A 25,865-nucleotide genomic window follows, 5' to 3' on the forward strand; every position below is an offset into this window, starting at 1 on the left:
TGAAAGAAAATGTACTCATTCGTTTCCCTAAACATGTGAATAATTTTTGTCCACGCAGGCCACTGTGAGTCAGTGATGGCAATGGAAAACATACAAATCTTGGATGTTATCCTGTACACTGTCACATCTAATTATTAGCATTTATTTTAAGGAAAGGTACCTTTCTCCTCTCCTCTGCAGCCTCCAGCTTTTTCTGGATCTCCTCAAGAGAGAGTTCTTTCTTCTTTGGAGAAGCTAAAGTTCGTGGTGCTTCTGAGACTGGAGATGGTGGCTTTAGGATCAGTTCAAAGGCCTGGCCTGAGGCACGTTTGTTGATTTGTTTCACTTCCATGTCTGCACAATAAAGTGGGAAATGGTAAGTCCTTCAATAGGCCAGCAGTATGGAGGAGAGATCAGAAGCACAGACAAAAGATTTAGCATCTTTGCCTTGGACATTTTAAATGCAATGGCAGATTAGGGGCTGAAAACTGTTCTCAGGAGTACATTCCATTTTATATGTAATAGTTTAATTATACCTTAATGTCTTAAAAAGAAAAATTTACAGCAATTTTGGAAGCTTACTGGGGTTCTGTGTCATTTCATGCCCCCTGCAAGCAGTGCTCAAGCTGATTAATTTTTTAAGCATGCTTTCATCTTTTCTTCATTTCTTTGGGAATTATGTCAGCTATGAAGAGCTGTAATTCTCAGCTGGGGAGCAGGGAATGTACAGCTCAGTATGAGAGGGCTAGCTTTAAAAGTTTAGTTGGCTGCTATTAAGAACAATATCCAGCATCATCTATAATCAGTAAAAACTAATAGCCCAAACTAGTAAATAAATTGTTAAATCATCAAAACATTCACCGACTAATGATATGGACTGGGAGGTGAATTGAGTAATTTCCCAGCACTAGCACATTATCTGACCTGCAGGATGATTTCCAGAAAACGTCACTCACCATCATATTTATAGATATTCATGTTGCGAGGTTCTGGGTAAAAGCAGGAGCAGATCAGAGACAGCATGGACAGCTCCTTCATCTTTTCCTTGTAAGCTGAAATGAGAAATCTTGTTAGCATGCTTGACTTACCCAGATCCTCCTCAGTGAATTTCTAGCTGAGATGACAGTTGGGGGACAAGCAAATTTGCTCTATCACCACCTGTCAGGTTTCTCTAGAATATTTACTTTCAACTATTTCTTCTTTACACTGAGGCTTTATCAAATCACACATTTGATGCTCACTGCAGAGAGCATCTGATCTACATGACCTCAGCCTTGGGCATAATGCAGACAGTCCTCTCTGGTTTATAGAAACTGAATCTGGCTACCAGGAAATGTATTTAGCATTGGAAGAGTGCCACGACTCCACTATCTCCTGGCAGGTGGAGAGAGACATGAAGCTCTTACAAATTCTCTGACGTATCCAAATGCAATTGAGAACAGCTCTGAAATGCTGCCCATGTACTGCCATAGGCAGATGCTGAAGACATTATCTGTTACAAATGAAAATGTCATCCAGATAATTAAAAATAAAACCATAAATGAGGATACATTTATCAAATCCTTTGCACAATGCCCTTAATGTGAGTAACTATTTGAAACAAAGCTTTTCCTTTGCAATTTACTGGTCAAAACATGTTGTTTTCACTCTCAGGTCTAGTATATATCAGCTGATGCAATAAATACGCTTGTAATTTGCCTTTATAGTGTTATCTTTACTGATTTTGTAATACTGGTAGGCCCCACTCATGAACTGAGGAGGCACTGACCTAGAAATAGTGATACCAATACCTAATCATTACGCAGTGTTCTGTGCTCATCCTTTCTGATCACTTGTAAGTAGGAAAACAGTCTTGTACTTGGTCACTTGGCAAGTCAATGACAGAGCCCAGCTCTCCTGGGTCCTGGGACAATATGCTAGTCAGTGCCCACCCTGCATAATGCATATATGTTAAGGGGGAGTGATAAAAATTCATCTTGGCACACACAAATCCCTGCTACTACCAATATCATATCTACATAAACAGATACTAATTTGCTGCCAGCATGTGAAAACATGACTAAAAATATGTGACTGAAAGTATTGTATGTAACAGATTAGACCAAATTAACCCCTGATGTTGCTAAATTAAAATCAGACAGTCCTTTGATCTTCAGACTGTGGATACATATGAAATTGTCAATCTCATGAATGACTTTCTCATGAATGTTCTTGTGGTTTTTGAATGTGTCTTTCCTACTCGGAAAGGGCCCTGACTTTGAAGTGATTTTGGTGGCCTTTGGGTGCTGCTTAATATGGTGGTGTTTGAAATAGCCATAGTACAGGAATGGATTTCTAGGTGATGTAATGATTAGTTAATCTAATTAAGCATTGCATAATCACGTACCCTGAATAACCCACCTAAAGCACAATTCGGCTTTTCAGAAACCATTGGTAAAATCCAGCATCTCAGGTCAAGAATGTGCTGAAAATTTTGCTTTCTGTGAACTTCAATGGCCAAGGAAGCTTGGACTTGACAAGACTTTGGTTTGAAATCTAAGTACGAACTTGTGAGGAATAACTCAAAAATCCTCTGAAGAGGAAAATAATGTCCAGCTGATGACTGTTAATTGTCAAATGAAATGAATTGTTCACTTAGGCCTCCATCCAACAAGTACACAGGTGTGGTTGTCCAGACTACTCTTTGAAGAGAGCTTGACCAGCCAGCTGCCCACGTCACTGAAGTTGCATCCTTTTCAGCAACAAGGTTGTGAAGTGAGTGCGCAGCAGACCTCTCAAGTTACTAAACAGAGAGAAAATGGACACTGGGTTGAGTGTTAAAGACACAGTCATTGACAACACAAGCTGAAAGCTAAATGTCCTTGCACAAGGTCTTCCAAGTCACTGCTAAAATGTATACCTTGAAATATCTTTGTCGAAAGAGGCATAAAAATCAGCATCCTAGGAAACTTGCCTTTTGGGGTCTTTGTTATTTTTTATCTTTGCTTGACATTGAATATGTTTTGTTTTCTAATAGTATTTAAAAAAGATTAGAAAAAGTTGTTCTCCCAGCTTTCCCTCTGCAGAACACAGCTGGAGAAAGACAAGAATATGCTCAGCAGTCTTCCCTTCAGTGCTTCCTTTCACTGAAAGCCCAGTGGCAAAAGCATTGTCCTATTTCATTCTGGCCACTGACAGAATTAGGATGACTTTCCATACTTTACAAGAATTAAATGTTCTTTTTTCATGGTATTGATTTAGTCTTCTTTTGAATACTCACAGGAATTCTAGAGGCAGCTGCAACCCTGGGAATCAAACAATCTGCCATGTTGGCAAATACTGGTTTTCCTGTTGTAGACTTAAGGGTTGAGGGCATCAAAGGAAATGAAGAGCTACACACTTCCTCCTGTGCCCAAGATCAGCACATTGTGACATGTCCCCCTTGACCAGGCTTATTTGGCAGCATTGAGTAGCAGCAGCCCTGCTTTGCTCAGCTGCCCTTACCTCAAAGACTTCCTTAAAATACATTAAAACCCCTGAAAACAGTAATGTTAGTCCAGTTAGTGGTCTGATTAAAGTGGCTGGTCACATAGGTTAGACTGGAAGGTAACTGTACTTTCCCAAATCCCAAGGGGTTAGTTTTTGGTCATGGAAGCCTGTTCTCTCAAAAAGAAAGGTTTTCCTAGTAAGAGAGCAGCTCACATAGACCAGACAGCTGACAGCACAGCATTTGTGCAATCTGTGCAGGACCTCTTGTGTAAATTGAAATAGGCACAAAAATTACCTGCCTTATAGTGAAGCTTTTAAAAACCCTTGAAGACATGCAGTGATTGCAACAAAGTTTATTTTCCAAATGTGTTTCAACTGGCTTGCTAATTATATACGCCCTTGTGCAGTCATGTAGGGTACATATCATTCTATTAACTGTGCAAGCTAAATGAAGTAAATGATGGTAACGTAACACTACAATAGCTTTGACAGTGAAATTGCTAGGAAAGAACAATGTTGACAAAAGATGGTAACAGAATCTTTTTAGTTATATGCAGTAAGATCTAAATGTTTATATGCATTAAAAACTGTAAAGTTGGGCAAGAGAAAAACACTGCTAAAACCAGAAGGGAATTCAGTATTGGCAATCCTTGCAGTTTTGCTGTGAGTATACTATTATTTATAGGTCTTAAATTCTGAAACTGTGTGATTATTTCAGAACCTCATCTACTTTTTAAAAATAAATTCCTCATATTCAGAGTTGCAGAGAAAGCCTTAGAAACACTATCAAATACCCCTAAAAGCTTTGACAACATTCAGAGAAAACTCAGGTTGCTTTGAAATTCAAGACTGCGGGATTTTTTTTTCAGAACAAGTATCAAATGTACCTTAAAATCATTATTTTAATACAACCTCACTCTTTTCTCAAACTTCAAGCATTACTTTTAACACCTATATTAAGAATCTGTGTTGGGTGAATATCCATGCTCTTCCATTGTGGGCTCTTTACATGCTGGTCCAGGTAAGATTTTCAGGGGCCTTCAAGGGCACCAGTGCTGCATCTGCATGATCAAGGAGGGAATTACAGCAGGACTGAATCTCTAGAGGGAAACAATTCTGAGGCTTTCATGCCTATGCTGCATAATTTTGGGGATCTTTTCTTTAGACTAGTCTGGTTCTATCATGCGAACAGCCATTAAGGCCTGGGGTATAGTAGACATACTGGTAATACACAACTTCTAGGTATATTACCTATCAAGTGAACCAGTCTGTGCTCCAAGATCACTCTGAGATGTGAACCAAAGCATGGTCAACCGGTGGGTTTTGATGATCCTCTTTGTAAATGCTCTACCAGTCTCAAATAACATGTTTATTCAGATATACTCCATATTCCTCTGCTAATGACAGAAAAGCAGCCCGTTGCCAGTCCTGCAGCTCACTTGCCTGATGAGTGAAGCTACTAAGGCAGAGCCCTATGGCTGCCATTAGAAATCAGCAACCACTTATTTACTGCTGGGATAAACAGGAAGGTTAAGGAAAACACTGCTAAACCCATCCTGTCTGTTCTCATCTGTCATCCAGTAGCTATAAGGAATTTTTTACAGTTTACATTGCAAAATGAAAATCTGTCCTGACTGATGGGCCATGGGCAATTTGGGTCACATTTTGTTCCTTGGCAAAGCACAGCTCAGACAGATTGCTGTATCACAGCACAGACCATTATTCATAAGCAAAACTATTTTTAACATGTGAAGGCAGAGAGAAAAGTGTAAATGTTACTTATAATTAACACCTGATGAAGGCAAATCTGTTGATGCCTTTAGCTTATTGAATACAGTCCCCATATAATAAATGCATTATATAATTATATTAATATGGATACATTACATATATTAATATATAATGTTACTGTATATTGACATTTTAAGTACCACTAGCCAACTAATTCTTGAAGTTCTGCACACCTGGAAGGAAAAAGAAACTGGCACACTGTCCATAGTCAAAATGTGCAACCCCTAACACAGCTCAGGCCTGTGTTCCCTTGCCAGAAACCTGTGGGATAGTCATCCTTCTAAGACTGAACTGAAATCCTGCTTAATTTTCTTCTTTGAAAGAGACTGAAGCATTAAGCATGAAATGCAGATAGAGAAGGCCAATGACACTTGTCTTTTATCTCTGGTTCTGATAGATGTTATTGGCAATGCAGTTTGTTACAAATTTCATTTTGTTAATGCTCCCTTCGAGGTGATAGAGTTTTTGGTTTGTCAAGACAATGCTTTAAGTCATATCATTTTGTGAACACCAACAGTCACACTCTGTTGGCTGGTAATTTTTATTTTTTTAATAACCAATTTTAGTAATGTGCTCCATAATTTTCATTATATGATGTTATATAATCACAACTGTATTGTTTCCTCATAGTGGGTGAGGTATTTGAAGAAAGTTGCATGACGAATATTGGTAAAGTGGAGAACTAGTACTGGGACAAGCACATAGGACTGGGAGAAGTAAAACTCAAACTGGGGCATGAGTAATAGGGAATCTACATATAATTTATTTTTTGGCATGTCTGGAATTTATGAGTCTGGGATTCACTATAATTAATGTTGGCCCTCATTTAATACAGCTATTTTGCAGCAATCATGAAAGCTTAGTTTTTAGTCAATGGAGAGATAAGGACTCCCAGAGAATGATGGTCCCACTCAGATCTCTAAGATAAATGAATTAGGTTGTCTAAAGGCTGACAAAACTCCACTGTCAGAAAGCCTAAAGATGGAGTAACCAGTAATGGAGGGAATGAAAGCAAAAGTACCTGCAGTAAATACACCTCATCCAGCCTTTGTGCTTAGCCAAGAGTGACATCTCATTTTGGTGGTTCACATAGATGGAGCTTATTTTGTTACTGTCTCTTTGAATGAAAAACACTGCTCAAAAGAGTATTTGGTGTGAGTCCATCTGACAACCTGATGTATATGTGCACTTTTGCAGTTTCCCAAGCAAAAATGAGGTTGCTTTACTAACAGTTTATGGTTTCTTTAATGCCCTACAGTACTCACCTGTTTCACTGTTGGGAAAGGTGTCACAGAATCCTCACTCACCTGGGGCCATTCTTTGGTGGCCAAGTCTTTAAAATTGCACTGTCAATATATTTTAAGAGATGAGAACAGAGTTTTGGTCATGTCCCCGTCCTTGATTTTTTGATATTTCTATATCTAGGCATAGAATAAGCAACTACTATGAAAAAGTAACAAGAAACAGAAAGCAAGGAAAAGAAATTGTGAATCACTGAGTTCTCTGTCAACAGTGACTCCAGTATTTTCTTCCATATGCCCAGAAAATGAGAAAGGAATCTGCTTTTGTGGCAACTGAAGTTTCAAAAAGTAGTTTTAGGCATTAATTTCTCTAACCCTCATGAATGTTTCTAGGTTTTGGCAGAAGTATCATCAATTTTATTCCCTCCAACAGCCCTTTGACAAAAGGCTTTAAAATGGTTTGGGATGGAATTAAGCATTAATGTCATTCATAGAAGCACAGTGTGGCCATGAAATCAGGGATCACTGTAGCATCAGTTCTTCAAAACACACAAAAAACCAATGCGAGCTACAGATCTGGCCCTTCAGCTTCCTATTCCGACTATGTCAAATTATACCAGTGAACCCTGTCATCGAGTGCAAGGCTTTGCATACCACTTCCACAGCATAATTCAGGTGACAGCATGGGATTTGGCTGGAAAACCCATCCCATGGACTATGCAAGAAGCTGTTTGCTTATGCAGAGACTGCCAATCAATGATTTACTTGCATCTATGGTGTGTAGATAGAAACACATGCAAACATGCTGATTGGAGGTTGGCACAAGTCTGACTGAAAATTACTCCTAAATTTACAACTCTTATCACTAACCATGACTATGGCTTTTTGGATAAAAATGGACTACTTCAAATGCCATGTCTGTGATTTTTACTTAATGTGTGTAGTTAGACTCAAATGTCTTTGTTCACTTTCTGATGTCAGAATGCTCAGATGTAAAGTTACTATTTTGTATTATTTCAATGTATGTAATCTTCATTGCTGAAACAATGAAAAACCCTTTTACTGAACCTTAACTATTACAGTAGTCTGTGACATAAGTTAATGGGACTACTTTGTTGAGCATTGCCAAAATAAGATTTTGATGGAAGGGGTTTTTAGAATTTGGAAAAACATAAAACCCTTGTCATGGTTACTCAAAACAAATAGTGATGCAGACACTTTGCCATAGTCACACTGTGCTTTCTGTTTACTGACATAAAAACACATACATTTCTTCTAGTGGGGAAGGAATGCAACATGTGCCTGTCCAGAGTCTCGGGGCCCCAACAGCCTCACCACACTGCATGCTGTTGGAAACATGGGAAGAACAGACAAGAAAGCCATGGGCTAACTTCTTCCTCAGCTCTGCAGAAACAGCTCTGTAGCAGTGTCAGTCAGATGCTGTGCTCTCTTCTGAGCCTTCCCTTTGCATCACATTGGCTTGAGGAAGCCACTGGCAGTTCAGTTCCTAAAGCCCTCTGGGACTGAGGGAAAGGCAAAGGATCCACTGCTAATACATAACAATGTGGCCCTACTGAAAATCATTTGAACTTAACTTCAGCCAAGGAGAAAACAATATTCCACAGATTTTTTTCCCCCCAAAGGGAGAAGACCCTCTTTGCCTTTACAGTTTTATCAAGGCTTCCCCCTATATTTCCCTCTGTACCACCACAACCCATCTGCCTTCCCCTAATTTTCTTCCCATAGAGCTTTTTGTGTAGGAAAGGGTTAGGGTTAGGGTTACTAAAACAGACTTTGAAGACAATGGGATGAAGAGTGAGGAATGAACTTAAAGGCTACAGCACACTTAAGACAGCTGTATTTCCTGCTGGTTAATTGAACATAACAGTTTAATTTTTGTGCAATGAGAAGTTCCAACCCTGTTCTTCAGATGGTTTGGCAGGATGCTGATATTTATGGTGCTGAGCTTACGCCTACCTTCATTAGAGGCCACCACAGACAAAGGTAGTTCCTGATTATAATGTAAATGTGAAAGTCATGTGAACTTCAATAGTTTGAAAACCCTTAAGGCAGCCCCAGTAACCGTTCTGAAATCTGCTGTCTCCTGTATTCTGTGGAAGCAAAAAATACAGTGGAAATTCGGCTATGGCATGATGTGAACCAAAGAGATTTTCCTGAATGTGAACTGGATGGAAAAAGGGAACAGACTGTAGCAGCTACACCAGGAAGAAATAATCTTCCCTAGTTGGCTCATCTTACCTGCTTGAGAACTGTTGGTTTTGTTGCATACCTGCCCACGGGGAAGACAGTTTCTTTTGACTGGCATTGTAGCAAGCTTGGCTCTGGCATGTCTTACAGAAAAATCTGTTTTATTTTTAGTTTAGTACTCCTGTGAGAGTAGTAGTAAAAATTCTGTATGTATCATTCTGGGTTTGATCCTATCACTAGTTTTCCTCTTCTCAAGAGAAATCCCTTTTCCCTGCGTTATCACTTAGAATCATGTATGAACAATTTAAGAAATAAAATCTTGAGCTCTGGAGTTTTTGAATGGGTGAATTTGCTTCCCATGATGTAGTGCTCACTGTATATAATGTATTTCCTTCACATCATGCCTGAAGGGTTGTGATACACCCTTTCATTAGCACACAAAGCCATTAAATTCTTTTACTTCTGAGACAAGTTACATATAAAATAGCTTCAAAAGCCAGATATTTCCCTCCAAAGTTTCCACTAACATGGAAAACTACTACACATGGCTTTGAATATCCCTACTGGTAAGCAGCACTGAACCAGGAGCTCAATCTCCATGCAGGCTAAAAAGCAGTGTTTTCAGCATTTTCTCAGCACTTATGAGGGGTACCAGCTGGACTAACCTGCCATAACAGCAGCTTAGTTGAGTCTGCTTTAGGACTTCCCTGCAATAGGACAACACCAGATTGCTGACCCTACTCTCAGAAGTGGCCATGTAGTGCTTAAGAGCTCTCCAAGTTATGCTTTTTCCTGGGTGCAAAACTGTGATGCTTGGCTTGGTTCTGGGGCCATGCTGGCAGCTGAAGCATCAGGGAAGGACTTGCAAAGGAGTTGGAACTTCTTCAGTGTCTAAGTGTGAGGTAGCAAGAACTGAGTTACAGATTGGAAGTTGCAAAGCCTTCAAGCAGTCCCCTTTTCCTCAACAACCCTGGCATGAAAGCATCAGCCACCACAACAGCAGTGTGTCTACAGCTTGCTGCTGAACTGAGCCCTGGTGGGAAGTGGAATTTCAAGTCCTTGTGGTGACCACATTAATCTACCCTAGACCATCAAGCAGAGCATCCAGCAGAACACCCAGGGCTAGGCTATCAGAGACAGCTGCTGTCTCTCAGTATGCTTTTAAGTTCATCTTGTCATTGCATTGTGGGAGCATGCAGATGCCCAGCTGAGATCTGCACTACTTTCTGTACAAACATGTCAGATGCAAACACCCAATGCCAAAGAGCTCATGGTCTAAGTGAGAAAGTAAGGCAAGGGATGCTGGAAAAAAAAATGACCCAGAGGTGAAAAAGACCTCTACCTCAGGTCATAGATCTGTTCTGTAGGAAACTTCTTGGGGAAAAGAGTCCTGATTTCTGTATAAGTGACACCTCTGTTGGCATAGGCAGTCCTTTTGTGAGTGCTGAAGGCAATATGAGTGCTGGCTGCTGAAACAGCCCCTTGAGTGTGGATGCAAATTAAATATAATGAAATAGAATAGCAATACTTTAGTCATGTAGCCTACAATGATCAAACAGCACCTTCCCAAAGTATAAATCATGCTACGGGTTCTGTTCTAGCACAGTAAGACTGGGTTACTAGAACAGGGTGTGAGAGACCTGGCTGCCAGCATTACTTTTATTTATCTGAATCTCATGCTCAGCCACGTGTTTTTGGAATGGTTGCTTTTATTCAATTTTTCCCAAAGAACTCTCCAGAGGCTTCCATTGACTTAATCTGGCATCACCCTTGTCCCTTTATGTAGGCTGGACAAACTCTTTGTGGTCTTACATCACCCGACCATGCATCACCATGGACACTGGCTGTCATTTTCATTCTGTGGCATCTGTGTTTTGTCATGCCTAGAGAGTAATGACATAATCTTGCATTTTGCCAGTCTTCATAACAGAAATAAGAGCTCTGCTACTGTCTCTTTTCATCTGGACACAGTAGATCCTGTCTGGACTTGTAGTGATATTTCAATTAAGTTATGAAATCCCTCCCTTCATCTCTGGACATTATAGTCAAATTGTTCATACTGAGCTTCTCCAGAAAGCAAACTTTAACAGAACTACTTGCATGTTCCAGAAGCAAGCCATTGACACAGAAAGAAAAGGCTCAGTGTGGTTCAGGCAAGTTAAGCAACTAAGAAAGAATGGGTAAAAAAATCCAACATTTTCTATTTTCATCATTCAAGGAATGATGTTTTGAGTACCTCAGCTGAGGGAACAGAGATGGATTGCTACAACACCAGTTTTTGATAAGAGAAATGCCAGTTCTTGCTATTTTTCTGGGCTCAGATATGCTCAATGTAGTTTTCACAGAACTACAAGTCTGATATAAAATGAGACTTTTTTATGACTTATATAGGGCTTGTAACCATAACCTTCACTAATACACATCCTATGCCATTCCAAAGTACAGATACCTTTGATATTTTCCAGTATTTTGAAAACTGTACTATAAACTGATGGAGTTAAAATATTAATTAGTGGTAACTTGAGGCTCAGAAAACAAGAAGCAAAATAAATTGCAAGATGCATTTGTAATTTTTTTTTCTTTAGGAAAAAGGAAGTACCTGGGCAATAGCTAAGTAGAAATTTGTGTTTATATTATATAATATAAATGCAATTATAATTTGTGATGGGGTTGGACAGTTGATCTTCACATTTCAGTAATTACATGCATTCCCTGCTTGCTGAGTCATTTCACTGAGTGCAGAACCTACTGAAATTATTTTCACACCAGAAATATCAGGCAAATCCATTTTAGAGAAAATACGCTGCTGTGAGGGCTTTGGACAGTACCCTTCAAACTAACAATTTCATTTAGACTAGAGACTCCATTGTATAGTGTTTGAATATCAAACAGAATAATTTGTTAGCTTATATATATGTGTTTACATGTATATATATTTATATATATATATATATATACACACATATATATACATATATATATATATGCAAAGCTTTATTTGTGTAACTTTATTGGTTGAATTTGAGCAATGCACATGTACTTAATGTACTTAACTCAAAGGCAAATATGTGTAAATACATTTTTCTGCTTCACAATCACTCTTACTGGCTGCCATGACTACTGACTAAATGTCAAAATGCAAAGGACAAAAAAAGAGACAGTCTGAAAAATTCAATTTAGTTTGGGGTTTTGAATGGAATTTTAATTCTGTAAGACATTCTAAAATAAGGATGTCTCATCAGGTTGAATAAAGGTCTTAGTTTGCTTTCTGCACACAACTGCAAATGACATATGTAAGCAGATTACTTACAAAGGATGCTTGCAGTAACTCAATGGCACACACATTATAACTGTCTTAATTAACAATAGTATTTTAAATTTGAATACCAGAATAAAACAAGCTCCTAGTAAATGACTTTTGAGTTTCTGTATCAAACTGTTTGATTTTAGAGTTTGCCTGTCAATATAACTTGTATTTGTGGAAGATTTTGCTTTAAAACCAAGGAGGTGTGATAATGGAAACTGTATTGCTCTGATGCTTTATATTGTATGACTCAATTCCCTTTTTTCCCCAACAAAGACTATAGAAGTGTCAATGTTTTTATACAAATTTAAGTCTACTCAGTGTGGTACATGTGGCAGCAAGGGGCTGTATTTATTTTTACTACAAGGTATTACAAAGGACTGAATTTCTGGGTTTAGAGAAATGTAGTCCCTAATTTAAGAAAGTCTCTCTATGTAGGAATCCTATCAAAGGCGTGTTTATCCCTGGAGAAATCCTTTGTTTCAAAAATAATATGTTTAGGTTTTGAAGGACTTTGAAAGCACTGCAGAGAGTAATCAAAAATGACAGCAACTCCCTCATCAACCATGTTGATACAAAGCAGATTCTGTAAAACTCATCTTCTCATTTGGCGTTTTCTCCTAACAAGTGGGTAGCAGAATGACTAGGAAAAGAATCTTTTGGCAGGTCACCAAATCAGAAACTAGGGCTAGTGTGAAAATCTATTTACAGCATTGAAAGACGTAAGATGATTTTCTGTTAGTCTTCTACACAGCCCAAAAGAAAGTACAAATGCCTAAGTGAGGTTTTGGATGATGCTTCAATGTGTGACTACCAAAATCCATAATTGTCAATACTGATGGATGAAGTCTAACTACTAAAATAGGAATGGATATGGGACAGGGACTTTTTAAAAAATAAATGTATGGAAATAAATTCAGGACATGTAGGTTGGCTCCAAAAGTCTCCCAAGGAAGAGGGTTTGTTTTTTTCTTGATATTTCTTCCACCTTTCTTTTAAAGGGTCCAGATTTAGAAAACAGAGGAAGGACGCAGAGGCGTGTGTGAATGAGCAGGAGAAGAGGCTGGGTTCATCACTGCTTGGAGATATTTGGTGCTGTGGAACTGCACCTGAGGTACTACATCCAGTTTTGGGTCCCTCACTTTGAAGGAGACATGGAGGAACAGGTGAAGGTCTAGTGGAGGACTCCCAGGAAACTGAGAGACCCGAGGCAAGTGGCCTGTCAAGGGTTGTGGAGGGGGCCCTGCTTGTTTAACTGGGCAAAGGTGTGGCTTAAAGGACAACATACTAGCTGCTTACAACTATTTGAAAGAAAGAACAATGAAATGACAGAATTAAACTTTTCTAGATGACACACATCTGTTACTCTGTGGATTTCAGACTTTTTTTTTCATGATCTTTACCTAAATGATCTATGCAGCTATTATTACTAATTACCAGATCTATACTTTTACTACTCTATCCTGCCATGTCTTTATGCATATATGCAAATATTTGATTGCCTCCATTATGAAAATAATGATACCACTCCACAGCATATTGCTAAAATTTATCATTGTTGGACATAGATTATAAATATTATTGAGTATGCTAACCAGAAGATGTATAAAATTGATGACAAAAAAAAGATAAAAAATGGCATCCCCTTCTTAGAAATCATCCTGATGGTGCAAAGGAATTAGTACATTATTCAGAATTGATTAAATTGGCTGAGAGAGAATTTGCTTCTGGGATACTTTTGTTACAATTGATGCTACAATAAAACTAGAACAGGAACCACTAGTCACAGAAATTGACCTGTGTTTTAAGAAGGTTTGCTCTGATTTCTATAATGGAAGTAAATTGATTTTTGAAGATATAAAATGAATGCATGAATGTCTACACTATAACAATTTATATGGACTTTTCAGTAGTGTGACTGGTCCCAATTAAGTCTTTCATGACGCGTCTCTTTTTGACCTTTCTCTTCTTTTTCCCTCTTTTATACCATTTTTCAATTTAGTGATTTTTTTCCCTATTTTGAAATATTAGTGAAGATTCCTAGAATACATTTGCTCTGTCATATATATATATATATATATATATATATATATATATATATATATATATGTATGTATTTGTCCATCTATCTATTTTTCTGCAATACTGGCTTACATTTAAAAGAAGATATTGATGAATACAGATACACTGCTCTGCTACTAAATTAACCACATGAAGAGTTGATTCCTGCTGAGATGCTCCATTGATTGCTGGTGTGAGGGCACTTGGCTCATTCAGAATAAAAAAAAGATCTTCACTTGCAAAGTGAGATTTTCAGGGCTCTGTGCACCAGCATCAACAGTCTGTCATTAATAGCAAATCAGAACTTCTCTATTGCTCAGCCTGCCCTTTCTAACAGATTTATCAAACTTCCAGGATTGGCTTGTCCATCAAATTTTTAATATGTTCTAAAATTAGCAGGAGCAGGATGTAGCCAAATGTCAACTTGTAACAGCCTGTTTTGTCTCTTTTGTTGTATAATCAAGTTCTTTTTCCTGTAAAAAAAAATCTCTTTTCCTGCATAATCAAATCCTCCTTTATTAGTGTAGCTGGTTTTTACTTGACTTTTCAAAATAATAAAGAAGTTTCTTTTCTAAGCTGATGGTTTGGGAGATTTGAAGGGGGAAAAAATAGGTCCATCAGATATACATCAACATAGGTCAACGGTATCTGCTGATTTCCACAGGGTTAGGATCTAATTCTAGCAAGACTGGTGTTCTGGCCATTGCATATCTTAGCCACTTAAACATGTGACTTGTACACCATAGTCTGCCATTGCTATTTCTCATGTTGTGCTGCTTTTTTCCCCCCACTGCATTAGAAAATATGGGAGGCCTCCTTCCACTGAACTTCACTTTGTTAAATTACAATTTTGCCTACAGTTTTCTTGGCTGGAAGGCTGCCTCTTGCTGAATTTTGGAAAAGCTTTTAGCTAAAAATGAAGATGACTAGGGAAAAATACATGCAAGTGGTAAACTAAAAAAGTGCTTATTTTATTTGTTTGAAAGGTTCTAGTGCTTTGTGCCAGGAAATCATTCTTCATTTGAAAAATCTGTCCAGGCCTGGCTGTGGAATAAGTCATTGAAATATCAAATTTCAGGCTTCAGCCATGGCTGAGAGATACAAATCCAAATTTTACAGCCAGTTTCTCTCAAGGCACTTTGTGCTGGTTAGGACTGATTTCACATGGGCTGAGAGTAATGCTGTGGAACAGAGGAGCACTGAAAATTGGAAAAACAGGAGGAAACAACTATCCTGTGGTCTTAATTCCTTCCCTTCTGGCATCATAGAAGTGTGAAGGACTGCAAGAAGGAAGGGGCTGTGTGAAGGGATGAGAGCTGAATCTGAATGTTGGAAGAAATTGCTGCGAGCAGACTGATTAAGAAAATAAAAAGAAATAAAACTAAGCAGGTAAAGTCAGTCAGTCAGGGGATGGGATGCATTCTTGGACTAAGAATGAGGATGACACTTGACTGACTGGATAATGATACTGGGTTAAGAAAATCAGGGAAAGGGTATCAGGGAAATGGACTGGAACTGGAAATCAGTAGGTGGTGGGGATGGAGCAGATGGGAAACTGATTAGGGTAGCAGATTGTTCACAAGAAAGTTGAGAGTCATCCGAAATAGAAATCTTCCTGACTGCTAGCCCAGACTTTCCTCTACACATAAATGATATTAAAAGACTAAAATATTAGAGTAGCAGTTCAGGGACAGATCGGGGTCCATCTGATATAATATTCTGTTTCCAGAATATATTTTCTTAGTTTTGTTTTAATCTAGGACATTCTATCCACATGACTACATGGAAATGTACTAAATATAATTTTGCAACCTTTATATTGTAAATTACTTATGTTTGCTTATCTAAATATCTTGATTTTGCTGTAAGTATTTATTCTTATTAATGCAGTCTTTTACCCTTGACAGTGCTGTTCACATCTTTGTGCAGAAACCGGGATCCCAGCAGAGCTGAGATCTCTAGAATAGCACTGGCAAGCTATACAAACTGGTAATTACAATTTTGAAGAGGACTTTAAAGTACCTCTCTCATGTTTAATTCTGTTTTTCAGACCTTTCACCACAAGAAAGTGAAATTCTTTACACTGTTAACCAAGTCCCATATGATTCTCTAAGATATTTCCCTTCTTGATGTTTCACTGCAAAAAAGAAAAAAAAAAGTGAAGGGACTTCAAAAAGGAGTAACTCGAATCCTCAATACAGCTTAAAATAAACACCTTACTATTACTTTACTTAAGAAGTCACTATTGATATTTTCCTTTAAAAATGATGATGTCTAGAGGTAAAACATAATTTCCCAGCAAGAAGTTATTTGCCTTGAGAACAAGTGTTCTGTTGGCAAATATTAAACACCTAGGTTTTTAAATCAGGAGTAAGGACTTCATTCCTATCTACAACATATAATATTGAAAGCTCCCTGACTGCAGTCTTGACAGCATCGAAAAACATCTGAGCACATAGAAGACATATTAGCTTAGAAATACTTTTAAAAATTGCATCTACATGGTAAATTAAATAAACACCAGTACCTGGAGAAAATGGATGTACACTCAAGTGACATCAATATGACTTGAGTGACATCAGTTGCTCTTTCTTTTCACATGAATAATGTAAGAAACAAATATATCAAAATAGCTAATAGGCTAATAAAATGGATTACAGAAGTGAAATTCACTCTCAAAAAAGGTCTGTGACAAAATTATAGAGATTGATTCATGCATTTATTTTAAGTTAAAAATTTTCTAGGAGCATGCAACATTTCTTACAGCTCCATTTGGTAACTGGAGGATTTGTAGTACAAAAACACTAGGAAAAAACCAAACAAAATGTATTTTTTGCTACATTTTTATATACCAATGTTGGTTAAAAAAAATTTGTGCATCTTTGACTGGCTGTGGTATCTACAGTGTTTTGAAAAGAAAAAAATAGTAACTGTAATAATGTTAGTCACTTCAGGGAGCTCTGCCAATGAAATCATATCAAGAGTCATCCTAGTAGAAACCAGAGGATCAATTTGAACAGGGGTAACTCAGAAATCTTAGCCTAAAAGGACAATTGTTGTTCTCAATAACTTTGAAAGGATCAAAAATAACATCAAGATCAAAAGTTACAGCTGCATAATCACTTATTGACTAGTGAATATGTTTAAATGTAAAAAATGAAAGCATTAAAGGATACTTTAACTATCTCCAGGTAGAGCATACCTTAACATAAGACAAATTACCAAGTTGTAGACCTGTATGTCAATCAGTTGTATAAAATACAGACATATTTATTCATTACACAAGAAATTCCTTAAGGATTATAAAAAACTCTCTGAATAGCACAGAATGCTAATACAGCTTTAGAAGATAAGTTGCTCTATTTCCTAATCTGATCAGTAAGGATTTTTGCAACTTCTATCAGAGCACAGTTATACATTTCCATACAGTATGGAACATAACCTCACATCCCAACTATGAGGTAAGTACCTAAGATTCTCCACATCTTAATGAGAAGAAAGTTAGTTCATAAAATGATTGACCTACAAATCCATTAAAGCAGCTGGGTGCACAAAATGATGTTTAAGAAAAACTCAGGTTTCTAAATCCAAAAGGTGGATTGTGGAAATTCCTGTACAGATGAGGAAAGGTCATGAAAATCCAGAAAAAAAGCATAGTTTGTGCTCTTCAAATTGCTGTGCACTGAAGAGTGTTAGGATTTCATAAAAGCAAGGCTCAGACTTGAAATCCTCTAACACTGGGAGTAGATGTTCTTCCATCTCAGACCCAGTCCTATGAAGAAACCTGTTTAGCCTGTTTCCTGAGAGCATCTGACACACATAGATAGGATAGGGTTCTTCATAAACATAGGAACAGTCACAGTTTTCTTTGAAAATGCAGCTGAGGGAAAATGTTGCTGGCCGTCTTATGCCTGTCCTTTGGGACAACTGTCTACAGTGAGTACCTTTGACTGGGAAATGCCAGATTTGAGTTCAATCTCTTTCAGAATGAGGCGATTCAGGCCAAAAGGTCCTGACTGCCACACAAAGAAATTCAAGTTCTATATTCTGCTCCCACAACTGTTTCTATTTTGCCACATCATGCAAAATCTACTGGTAATCCTGGGATCCCCAGTTACAAGGTGGAGGTCATCCTCCCTCCTGTGTGCTCTCTTGTCCTCTCTCTAGCATGATGCTCTTCCCGCAGGAGGGTGGAAAGAGGACACAGCTCAGTGGCTCTGGTATTATATGGGGAGGGAGGACATGCATGGACAAGGGCCATCACATCCCAGCACCACACCTGAAGACCAACCACCAGCCTTTGGCTCAGGGGTGGGAGTGTGCCCATTGCCATCTCTTTTTTTCTCCTACCACAAAGGAAGAGACAGACACAGGTCTTCTCTGTGAAGTGCCCAAACAACAGCTGAAGTCTCACCATTCCTCCCTGCATTTCCCTCTGGGTGTCTGAATTATGAGTACATTCACTTTGGGGAGACATTGACCATAGCCAGAAGTGCTGACCTCTCCTCACGCACTATGGAGGTACAGTCATACCTGTATTCCACCACAAGTGCCTTAGAGCTTTTTAACCCTATCCTCAGTCACCTCTTCAAACTAAACCACCTGCCTGGGGCAAAACTGGTGAAAAAAAACCCCACCAATTCTTGTTTTGTGATTGGTGTGTGAAGGATCACACCTTCCCCACACAATACCTGCCACAACCATGAGAGGCTTTGTGTATTAAAATGAGTACATAAATCATAATTTATTTATGAACTTCTGGGATTTGACAGCTATACCTTCAAAAGAATAACGTTTCTGTATGTATCCAGAGAAGCCTAATGTTTTGTACAGATGCTGTGCATCAGTTTAACTGCACATCCTGGCAGAAATAGCTGAAATTCACTTCATTGGTTAAATTATGTATTAGCAGATAGGAAAGAGAAAAACATAGTAAGTGGAAGAGAAAATAAAATCCCTTTGGAGAAGTTTTGTATGCTTTTTTTTTTCTCAGACACACAATGTCTTAAGTATTTAGTTCCCAGAAGCCAGCACTTCTGCATCAGTCCATTATTTTTTTGCCTGACGGTGCAGGTTCATGTAGACTGAGATCTCCAAAGCAGTTTTTTCTAGTTTTGAAAAGTGCTGAGCAACCAGAGAATAGGTTCTGCCTGCACTGCAGTCATGGGTGCTCAGCACCTTGCAGGACTGAGGTATGTATCCCAGGTAGAATTGCTGGCTGATGTTCAAGGCAGGGACTCACACTTCCAAGTGGGATCAACAGCATTTTTAAACTGAATGAAAACCAACACCACCCCAGACCATATTCATAGAATTCATAGCATGAGGGTTGCATGGGGCCTGGAAGGAATTGTGAATAACAGACATCCCTCCAAATCAGCTGCCAATTTCTGTGTTCCCACAGGTTGTGCCCCAAATAATGCTGAGGCCAGTGGCTGTACTCCATTGGCTGCACTTCATTGGCTGCAGTCAGGCAAGATTCATTTGCAAAGCTGGTTCATCTATCATCCATTTCATGGACACTGCTGAAGAAGACACGTTCTCTGCAAGCCACTTGGTGATGGCAACAGTTTTTGTTCATAAAGCATTGCACAGAACTACTGAGAGTGTCAGGATAAAGGGTTTTGAAGACTGACAACCTAAATTGAAAAGCAAATGTACTATATATATATGTGTGTATACATATACATACATACATACATACATGCACACACACACAGAGCCTGTGGTGGGGCACACTGTGAGAAGGCTTGTTGGGGTACTTCAGTTCCAGTGGTGCTGTTGCCCACTCATCATAGGGCTCAATGCCACCCCCAGACCCTTATGTTCCAGTGGTGGTTCTCTTGCTGCATCAGCTTTAGCAAAGCTTTGACTGAGTTAATTTTCCACTCACATCAATTGTAAGGTGTGATAATGTTTTAGGATGCCTGCTTTAAGACTCCTAGGGCTTGATGTTTTTTCAGAAGTGCTGAACAACTCTTGATTTCTTTTGATTGTGAACTATAAGGTATTTAAATTAGACCTACATGAAAATGCTGCAGAAGCCAAGTTTTACCCAGATAGACCTGTCATGGGAACCCTCTCCTCTCTGTGTTTCAGATTACATAATAACACCTACTTCGCACTGCAGGCAATTAGGAGAATTAGTTAGTTAATATTCTATAGTCTTTGAAGGCTAAAACACTATCTAGATATATTTCTGGATGTGAGTGTCCCATCTCTTCTATAATGAGCTCTTTTTAAATTAATGCTATTATGTTGAAAATGGAGAAATCTTTTCTGAAGAAATTAATATAAATGTCACCTGAGAGAAATCTAACCATGAGGTTAGATTACACAATATTTATACTAAAAAACAGGTGTGTAAAATATGATCTAGAAAAACATACTATTGTAGTGTAAATACCAAACAAATAATAATAAATAAATTTCCAGGCTTAAATAATAACTTAAAGAAAATTCAAATTGAGAAAATCAATGTGAATGAATTACAGGAATACATTATTAAACAGGGAAGTCTAGTCTAACTAGAGCTTATATTGGGACAAAGAGGTGACGGAGGTGGAGGTGAGAGAACATTTAAGAAGTGTTCAAGCTGCTGAAATTTATTTTTATTTCCTCAGCATGTTATGGGATCTGTTCCATAAGAAAATGGAATACATAATGTTCCATGCCTGTACACCTTGCAGGGTAAGTAAAGAACAGCTATGAGGCAATATAAATTCTTAGCCACATGCACTGTTTTAAAAATTATTACTGCCTCAATTCTCAATATCTGGAAGAGTAATCAACTCTTTAAACACCAGGAAAAGAATGTGAACAGGTCTTAACCTCTAGTTCCCTGGTAAAGTGTACTTGCCATAAACTTTATATTAGCTATTAATAAAAGTTCTCAGAAAAATAAATTAACTGCAATGTTTCTTCTGCTAGATATTTAAAAAAATTAGAATAATGGTGTCTCAGTCAAATCACATTTCTGCTAACATTATGAAATGATAAACTATTTCCTTATTCTTGCCTACATTCACTCTCATCTTAACGTGAATTCCTATTTGTCTATGCAGAACTGTAACTTTTTGACAACTGAAAATGATTCAGAGCTGATTTGTGTCCATTTATTTATAAAAATGGAAGATTAAAACCTCCAGCTAAAATCTGCATAATATGGAAAGGAGCATGTTCAGTCCAAATTCAGCCTGGCACTTAGCCATATGTTGTTTAACTGTAAAGCTGTCATTGCCGTTGATGTCCAGATGACTACTCATGTGCAAGTGTTGAAGATCAAGTAATTGTTCAAGTGTACTGGCAGACCAAAGACAGAATGCTTACTCCTTTACAGTAAAAAAGTCTAGTTATTAAAATAACTGAATGAGCTAAATTCAACAACCATACACTTATTTATGACTTTGTATGTATGTTTACATAACAGATAAAACAATAAGGTGGTACTCAGTTAACAGACAAATTTAGCAATGGCCTTGCACCCATCAAGCTAAGTATCTATGTCTGAGCTTGTGACTAAAATGAAAATGACAAAGTAGAACAACTCTGAAGCACTTTTACAACAGTTTAACCAGTCTTACTGAGATATGCAAAAGAGGCAGCATGGGGCTGCCTGAATTCCCATATCCTCATAATTCCACCCATTTATCACCTCACAGCATTCCTGACTGTCTCAAAAGGAGTTGGAATTTAAACACTTCTTTAACACACTATTAACACATATCCCATGTATGTTAAAAAACTTCCTATTAAATAAACAAGAACCATAATTTGGATTGAGACTTTCTGAATTATGATTATCTGAAGATATTTTCATAAATATTCCTTAAATAAAACATCACAAGGATACAATGAAATAGTTTCAAACATCTATTTTAGTTCCAGTGGCATCACACACTGCTTTACCCACATGCTGTCATCTATGTACATATCCCTAAGTAAGTTTATCAAACCAGGTACATGGCCTTATTGGTCTGTAGCAATCCCATCTCAAAGGCTGCTGATTTATGTAACACACATCCTATAGGTTTGGGAGCATAAGGTATGAAGCAGTCCCTCCAGCCAATACAGATTTTGTATGGAAGATGGCATCAAGGAGAGGATGAATATTAAAAGCCCTCAGAATTTCTGTACAGTCATGTCACATGGAATTTTAAAATAAGACACACTTAAAAAAATATAAAAACAATGTGTGTGTGCCTGGTGTGCATCATTCACATACTATGTAAACTAAACAGAATGAAGATCTTCATGGGCATTCAGGGAGTATTGATCTGCCAGAAGTTCTTGCAGCTGTTGAAATTCCTATGTAAGTCAAAGGAGCTTTCCTTGAAACCCTTTTATTTTACAGAATCTAAGCGAAAATGAGGATTAATTTTGCCTTTTAAACACAGGTATTTACTATCTGCCTAACCTGGGTTACATACAGAGCACTGTCCAGAGCCAGCAGGACTACTTTGCATGCTCAAACTCAGACACCTGCCTAAGTGCCTTGCTGGACCAGAGCCAGAAACATAATAGTGGGCTGGCTTAAGCTGATTAGAAATGTTTTGCTGGCTCCAGTGGCAGCAGGATCCAGCCTTTATTGCCACTTTGCAAAATATGGTGCTCAAGAGGGAAAAAAATCAGGCACTCTAGTTCACTCAGTGGTCTACTGGGTAAAGTTTGAGTACAGAACAAATGTAGCTCATTTAGCACTAACTGGAAATGTGTATTACTGAGAATTCATCTATTTTTTCACATGAAAATAAAATTTGTTTCTTTGTAGTAACTCTTGAAATAAAGTGGCTTATTCTAATAGGCCATCTAGATCCAAATTTTCTCTACTAAGAAATATAACAACGAAGAATAAGGTTTAAGGAAATGGTGAGAATCCTTTAAGCTTTGAGAGTTTAAAGGGGGAAGATGCTTTTAATAATGTAACTTTCATTTTTTTTTAATCGAATGCTATTATAATTAGTATTTTTAGAAACTTGAGCGAGGTAGTTACACAGCTTTTTATTGTTGGTATATATGGCTTGTTAACCAGGTATTAATAGACAAACTGGCATCATATAGTCCTTTCGTCTCTGGGCAAACTTAATGATTCCTGGCCTCCCTCTTGCTGCAGAAATCTTTGTATTTGTATGCTGTCAGATCACTAACCACAGGCTGAGGAGCTCTTTCTTCCCTTGTGACAGAATTCCTGACAGGGCCTTCTGCAGTGATAAGTCCCCGACCGACTACAAATTATCAATACTGATTACCGGATTGCTGCAGTGGGGAGGGGACCGCGTGCTCGGCACTGCAGGGCTGGCCAGGCTCCCACAGCCCTCGCTTCCCCCCGCTATTTGCATCTAGGGCTGTCTCACGCCTTGTTCCCAGGAGTGCCACAGCCAGGTTAAAATGCTTTCAATCTACACCGATTACTCCTCGGGAGTGGAACATCAGCAATCAAATAAAGGCACTGGTGTCATGCATCGGTTACAGCCGGTGCCAGGAGGGTTTGTTGTAACTTTGTGCGATGTGATGAAGAGTGATAACAAGACTCTGCAGAGAACTGAAATTTAAATGGGATTTGCTTGTTGCGGAAGGGCAATAATGTTAGGAGCTCTTAATCCTTATTATGTGGAATTTTTGTGTGCACGACATTAGTTGTGAATGACTGTGAAAACTTGAATTTGAACGCGTCAATGGCAGATCCAGCCTCATTCCCCTCCAAAAAAACCCAACAAAACAAAACAACAAAAACCCCAAACCCAAGGAACGTTAGGGTCTGGACGCTTTCAGTAGCCCGACCCCAAAACCGTTCTCCCTCTTTTTCTCTCCACACCCTCACTGCGATTTTTCCGCCCACCCTCCCCAGCAGTCTCTCTCGAACAAAGGGGCCAGTGCCGGGCTACCTCCCTTCGCTCCTGCCGGGACCAGCAAGACGAACAGGGACCCGATGGCAACCAGCTGCTGAGACCCGGGACCCGCCGGGCGGGGGCTGCTGCCGGGAGGGCGCCGGTACCGCACCGCGCCCCGCCCGGCCGCTCCCCGGCGGGGTGGGCTGGGGGGCGGCGCGCCGCGGCGGCAGGGCGCGGCTCCTGCCGGGGAGGGGGAGGATGCTCTGCCGGCAGCTGGAGAACGCAGGGTGGTAACAACAGCCCCGGCAGCTACCCCCCGGGAGAGAGAGCAGGGCGGGCACTGCTAGCGCACACCAGCTCTCCCTGATGCAGTGACCTACTTCAGCTGCCCCCCCCCCCCCGGCCCCCCCGGCAGACTGCAGGTGCGGGCAGCGCCGGGACAACGCCGAGCGGCAGTTCCTTCTCGTCGCCCCTCCCGCCGGGCTGGGCTGGGCGCGGCCGGCCGCAGTGCGCGCCTGGCAGGGCCCGCCCCGCTGCAGCCCCCCCGCCCCATACCGCGGGTCCCCCCCGGCCCGGCCATACCCGGTACCCCCGGCCGCCGCCCGCAGCCGCCGTGCCCGCTTCGGTCGGCACTGCCTCTTCCCCGTCCCTGTTTTCTTCTCCCCACGCGGTTTCAGAGGCAGAGGGGATCGCTGACTCCGGCCGGCGGGGACAGGGGGAGGCACACTGATAACGGGAATAACTTTACCGTTCATTTTCGTTTCCCTTTTCATTAAACAAACAGACAAAATATATATATATATATATATATATATATTCATCTTTAAATTAATGAAACCATTTTCAAAATTACGCTGTGCTCATGTGCCGACCTCACCCATCCGTATATAATTAATCTGATTTCCAGTAGGACGCTAAAACAGCCCCTGGTCCCACCCATCCTCTCTTTTTTCCCCCGATCCAAGAAATTAAAAATATCTCCAGCGTTGTCTTGATTTCTTCCCCCTTCTAAACTTTCAGGACAGCGAGAAGAGGACCCAGTCTATGTAGCAGACCTAGGAGACAGCAGCCGTGACACTGGCCGAAGGAAAAGAGAGGAGGTTTCTTACCCATTGCTGTTTTAGCCATGGTGGGATGTGCAGCTCTCAGAGGCAGTGAAGGCAAAGGGGTCCAGCTACAGCAGTGGAGAGAGGGAGAGAAGACTGAATAAGGCACTGAGTCAGCAGAGTGGGGCTGTGCAAGAGAAGGAGCAAGAGGCAGGAGCCCATGAATAATTATCACTTCTCTTCCCAAGCAGATTGGCTCGAGAGGTCCCCTGACATGACTCCTGCAGAGCCAGAATCTCCAGGCATTAAATATTGATCCACCAATGGTGCTGGAGTACAAAGTGCCAGAATGCAGTTTGAAATGGAAATCAGTCCTTGGCTGTCTCTCCCCCCTCAGTCTGGTGTTAATAGTACATTCCATGTCAAATGTTTTATGTCTTACATGAAAAAAGCCTATTGGTGTTGAAGGCTCTGCTGTTGCTACCTGTAAAACATGCACAAATTCATTTATAAATATTTCCAACAAGAAAAGAGACCACTGTTAGGGATTTTCAAAACCAGCTGCTCAGGTTATTTTTGCCTTCTACAAGGGTACACAGATATCCTATAGAATTGCTTTATACTGAATGTTTCTGCATTTTGGTGCCTGTTTTAGTGTCCCCAGGCCTAACCTTGGACATGTTGAACTCTGCTAAACCTTTGGAGTGGCTGTTGGACCTGCATACACTTTCAAAGGGCTTTGGAAAGCCCAAACCAATATAAATGTGGAAAGAAGGTAATAACCACTTCCCTAATGCACTGTAACAAGAGCCACTGGGAAGTGCTTGATGCCCTTGATAAAGTGTGAAGCATAGGACCTACATGAAAGGGGATGGACATGTTCTAAGGATTCCCTACATTAATTTTAAGGATTCTCTATCCCCAGCAGGAGAAAAGC

The 25,865-nt window shown here is 39.6% G+C and overlaps 1 protein-coding gene across 1 annotated transcript in view; it reads right to left on the bottom strand.

The window, feature by feature from the left end:
- Positions 1 to 25,274, bottom strand: part of STMN2 (stathmin 2) — a 39,209-nt gene extending 13,935 nt beyond the window's left edge. Inside the window, exons 1-3 of the mRNA XM_071554302.1 lie at positions 24,992 to 25,274; positions 936 to 1,031; positions 161 to 333 (exon numbers count right to left, since the gene is read on the bottom strand). Coding sequence (XP_071410403.1) covers positions 161 to 333; positions 936 to 1,031; positions 24,992 to 25,010 — 288 coding nt within the window. The 5' untranslated portion in view covers positions 25,011 to 25,274. The remainder of the gene's footprint in view (positions 1 to 160; positions 334 to 935; positions 1,032 to 24,991) is intronic.
- Between the last annotated feature and the right edge of the window lie 591 nt (positions 25,275 to 25,865).

Source organism: Pithys albifrons, chromosome 4 (genome assembly GCF_047495875.1).
Source record: "Pithys albifrons albifrons isolate INPA30051 chromosome 4, PitAlb_v1, whole genome shotgun sequence".
Lineage (NCBI taxonomy): Eukaryota > Metazoa > Chordata > Aves > Passeriformes > Thamnophilidae > Pithys > Pithys albifrons.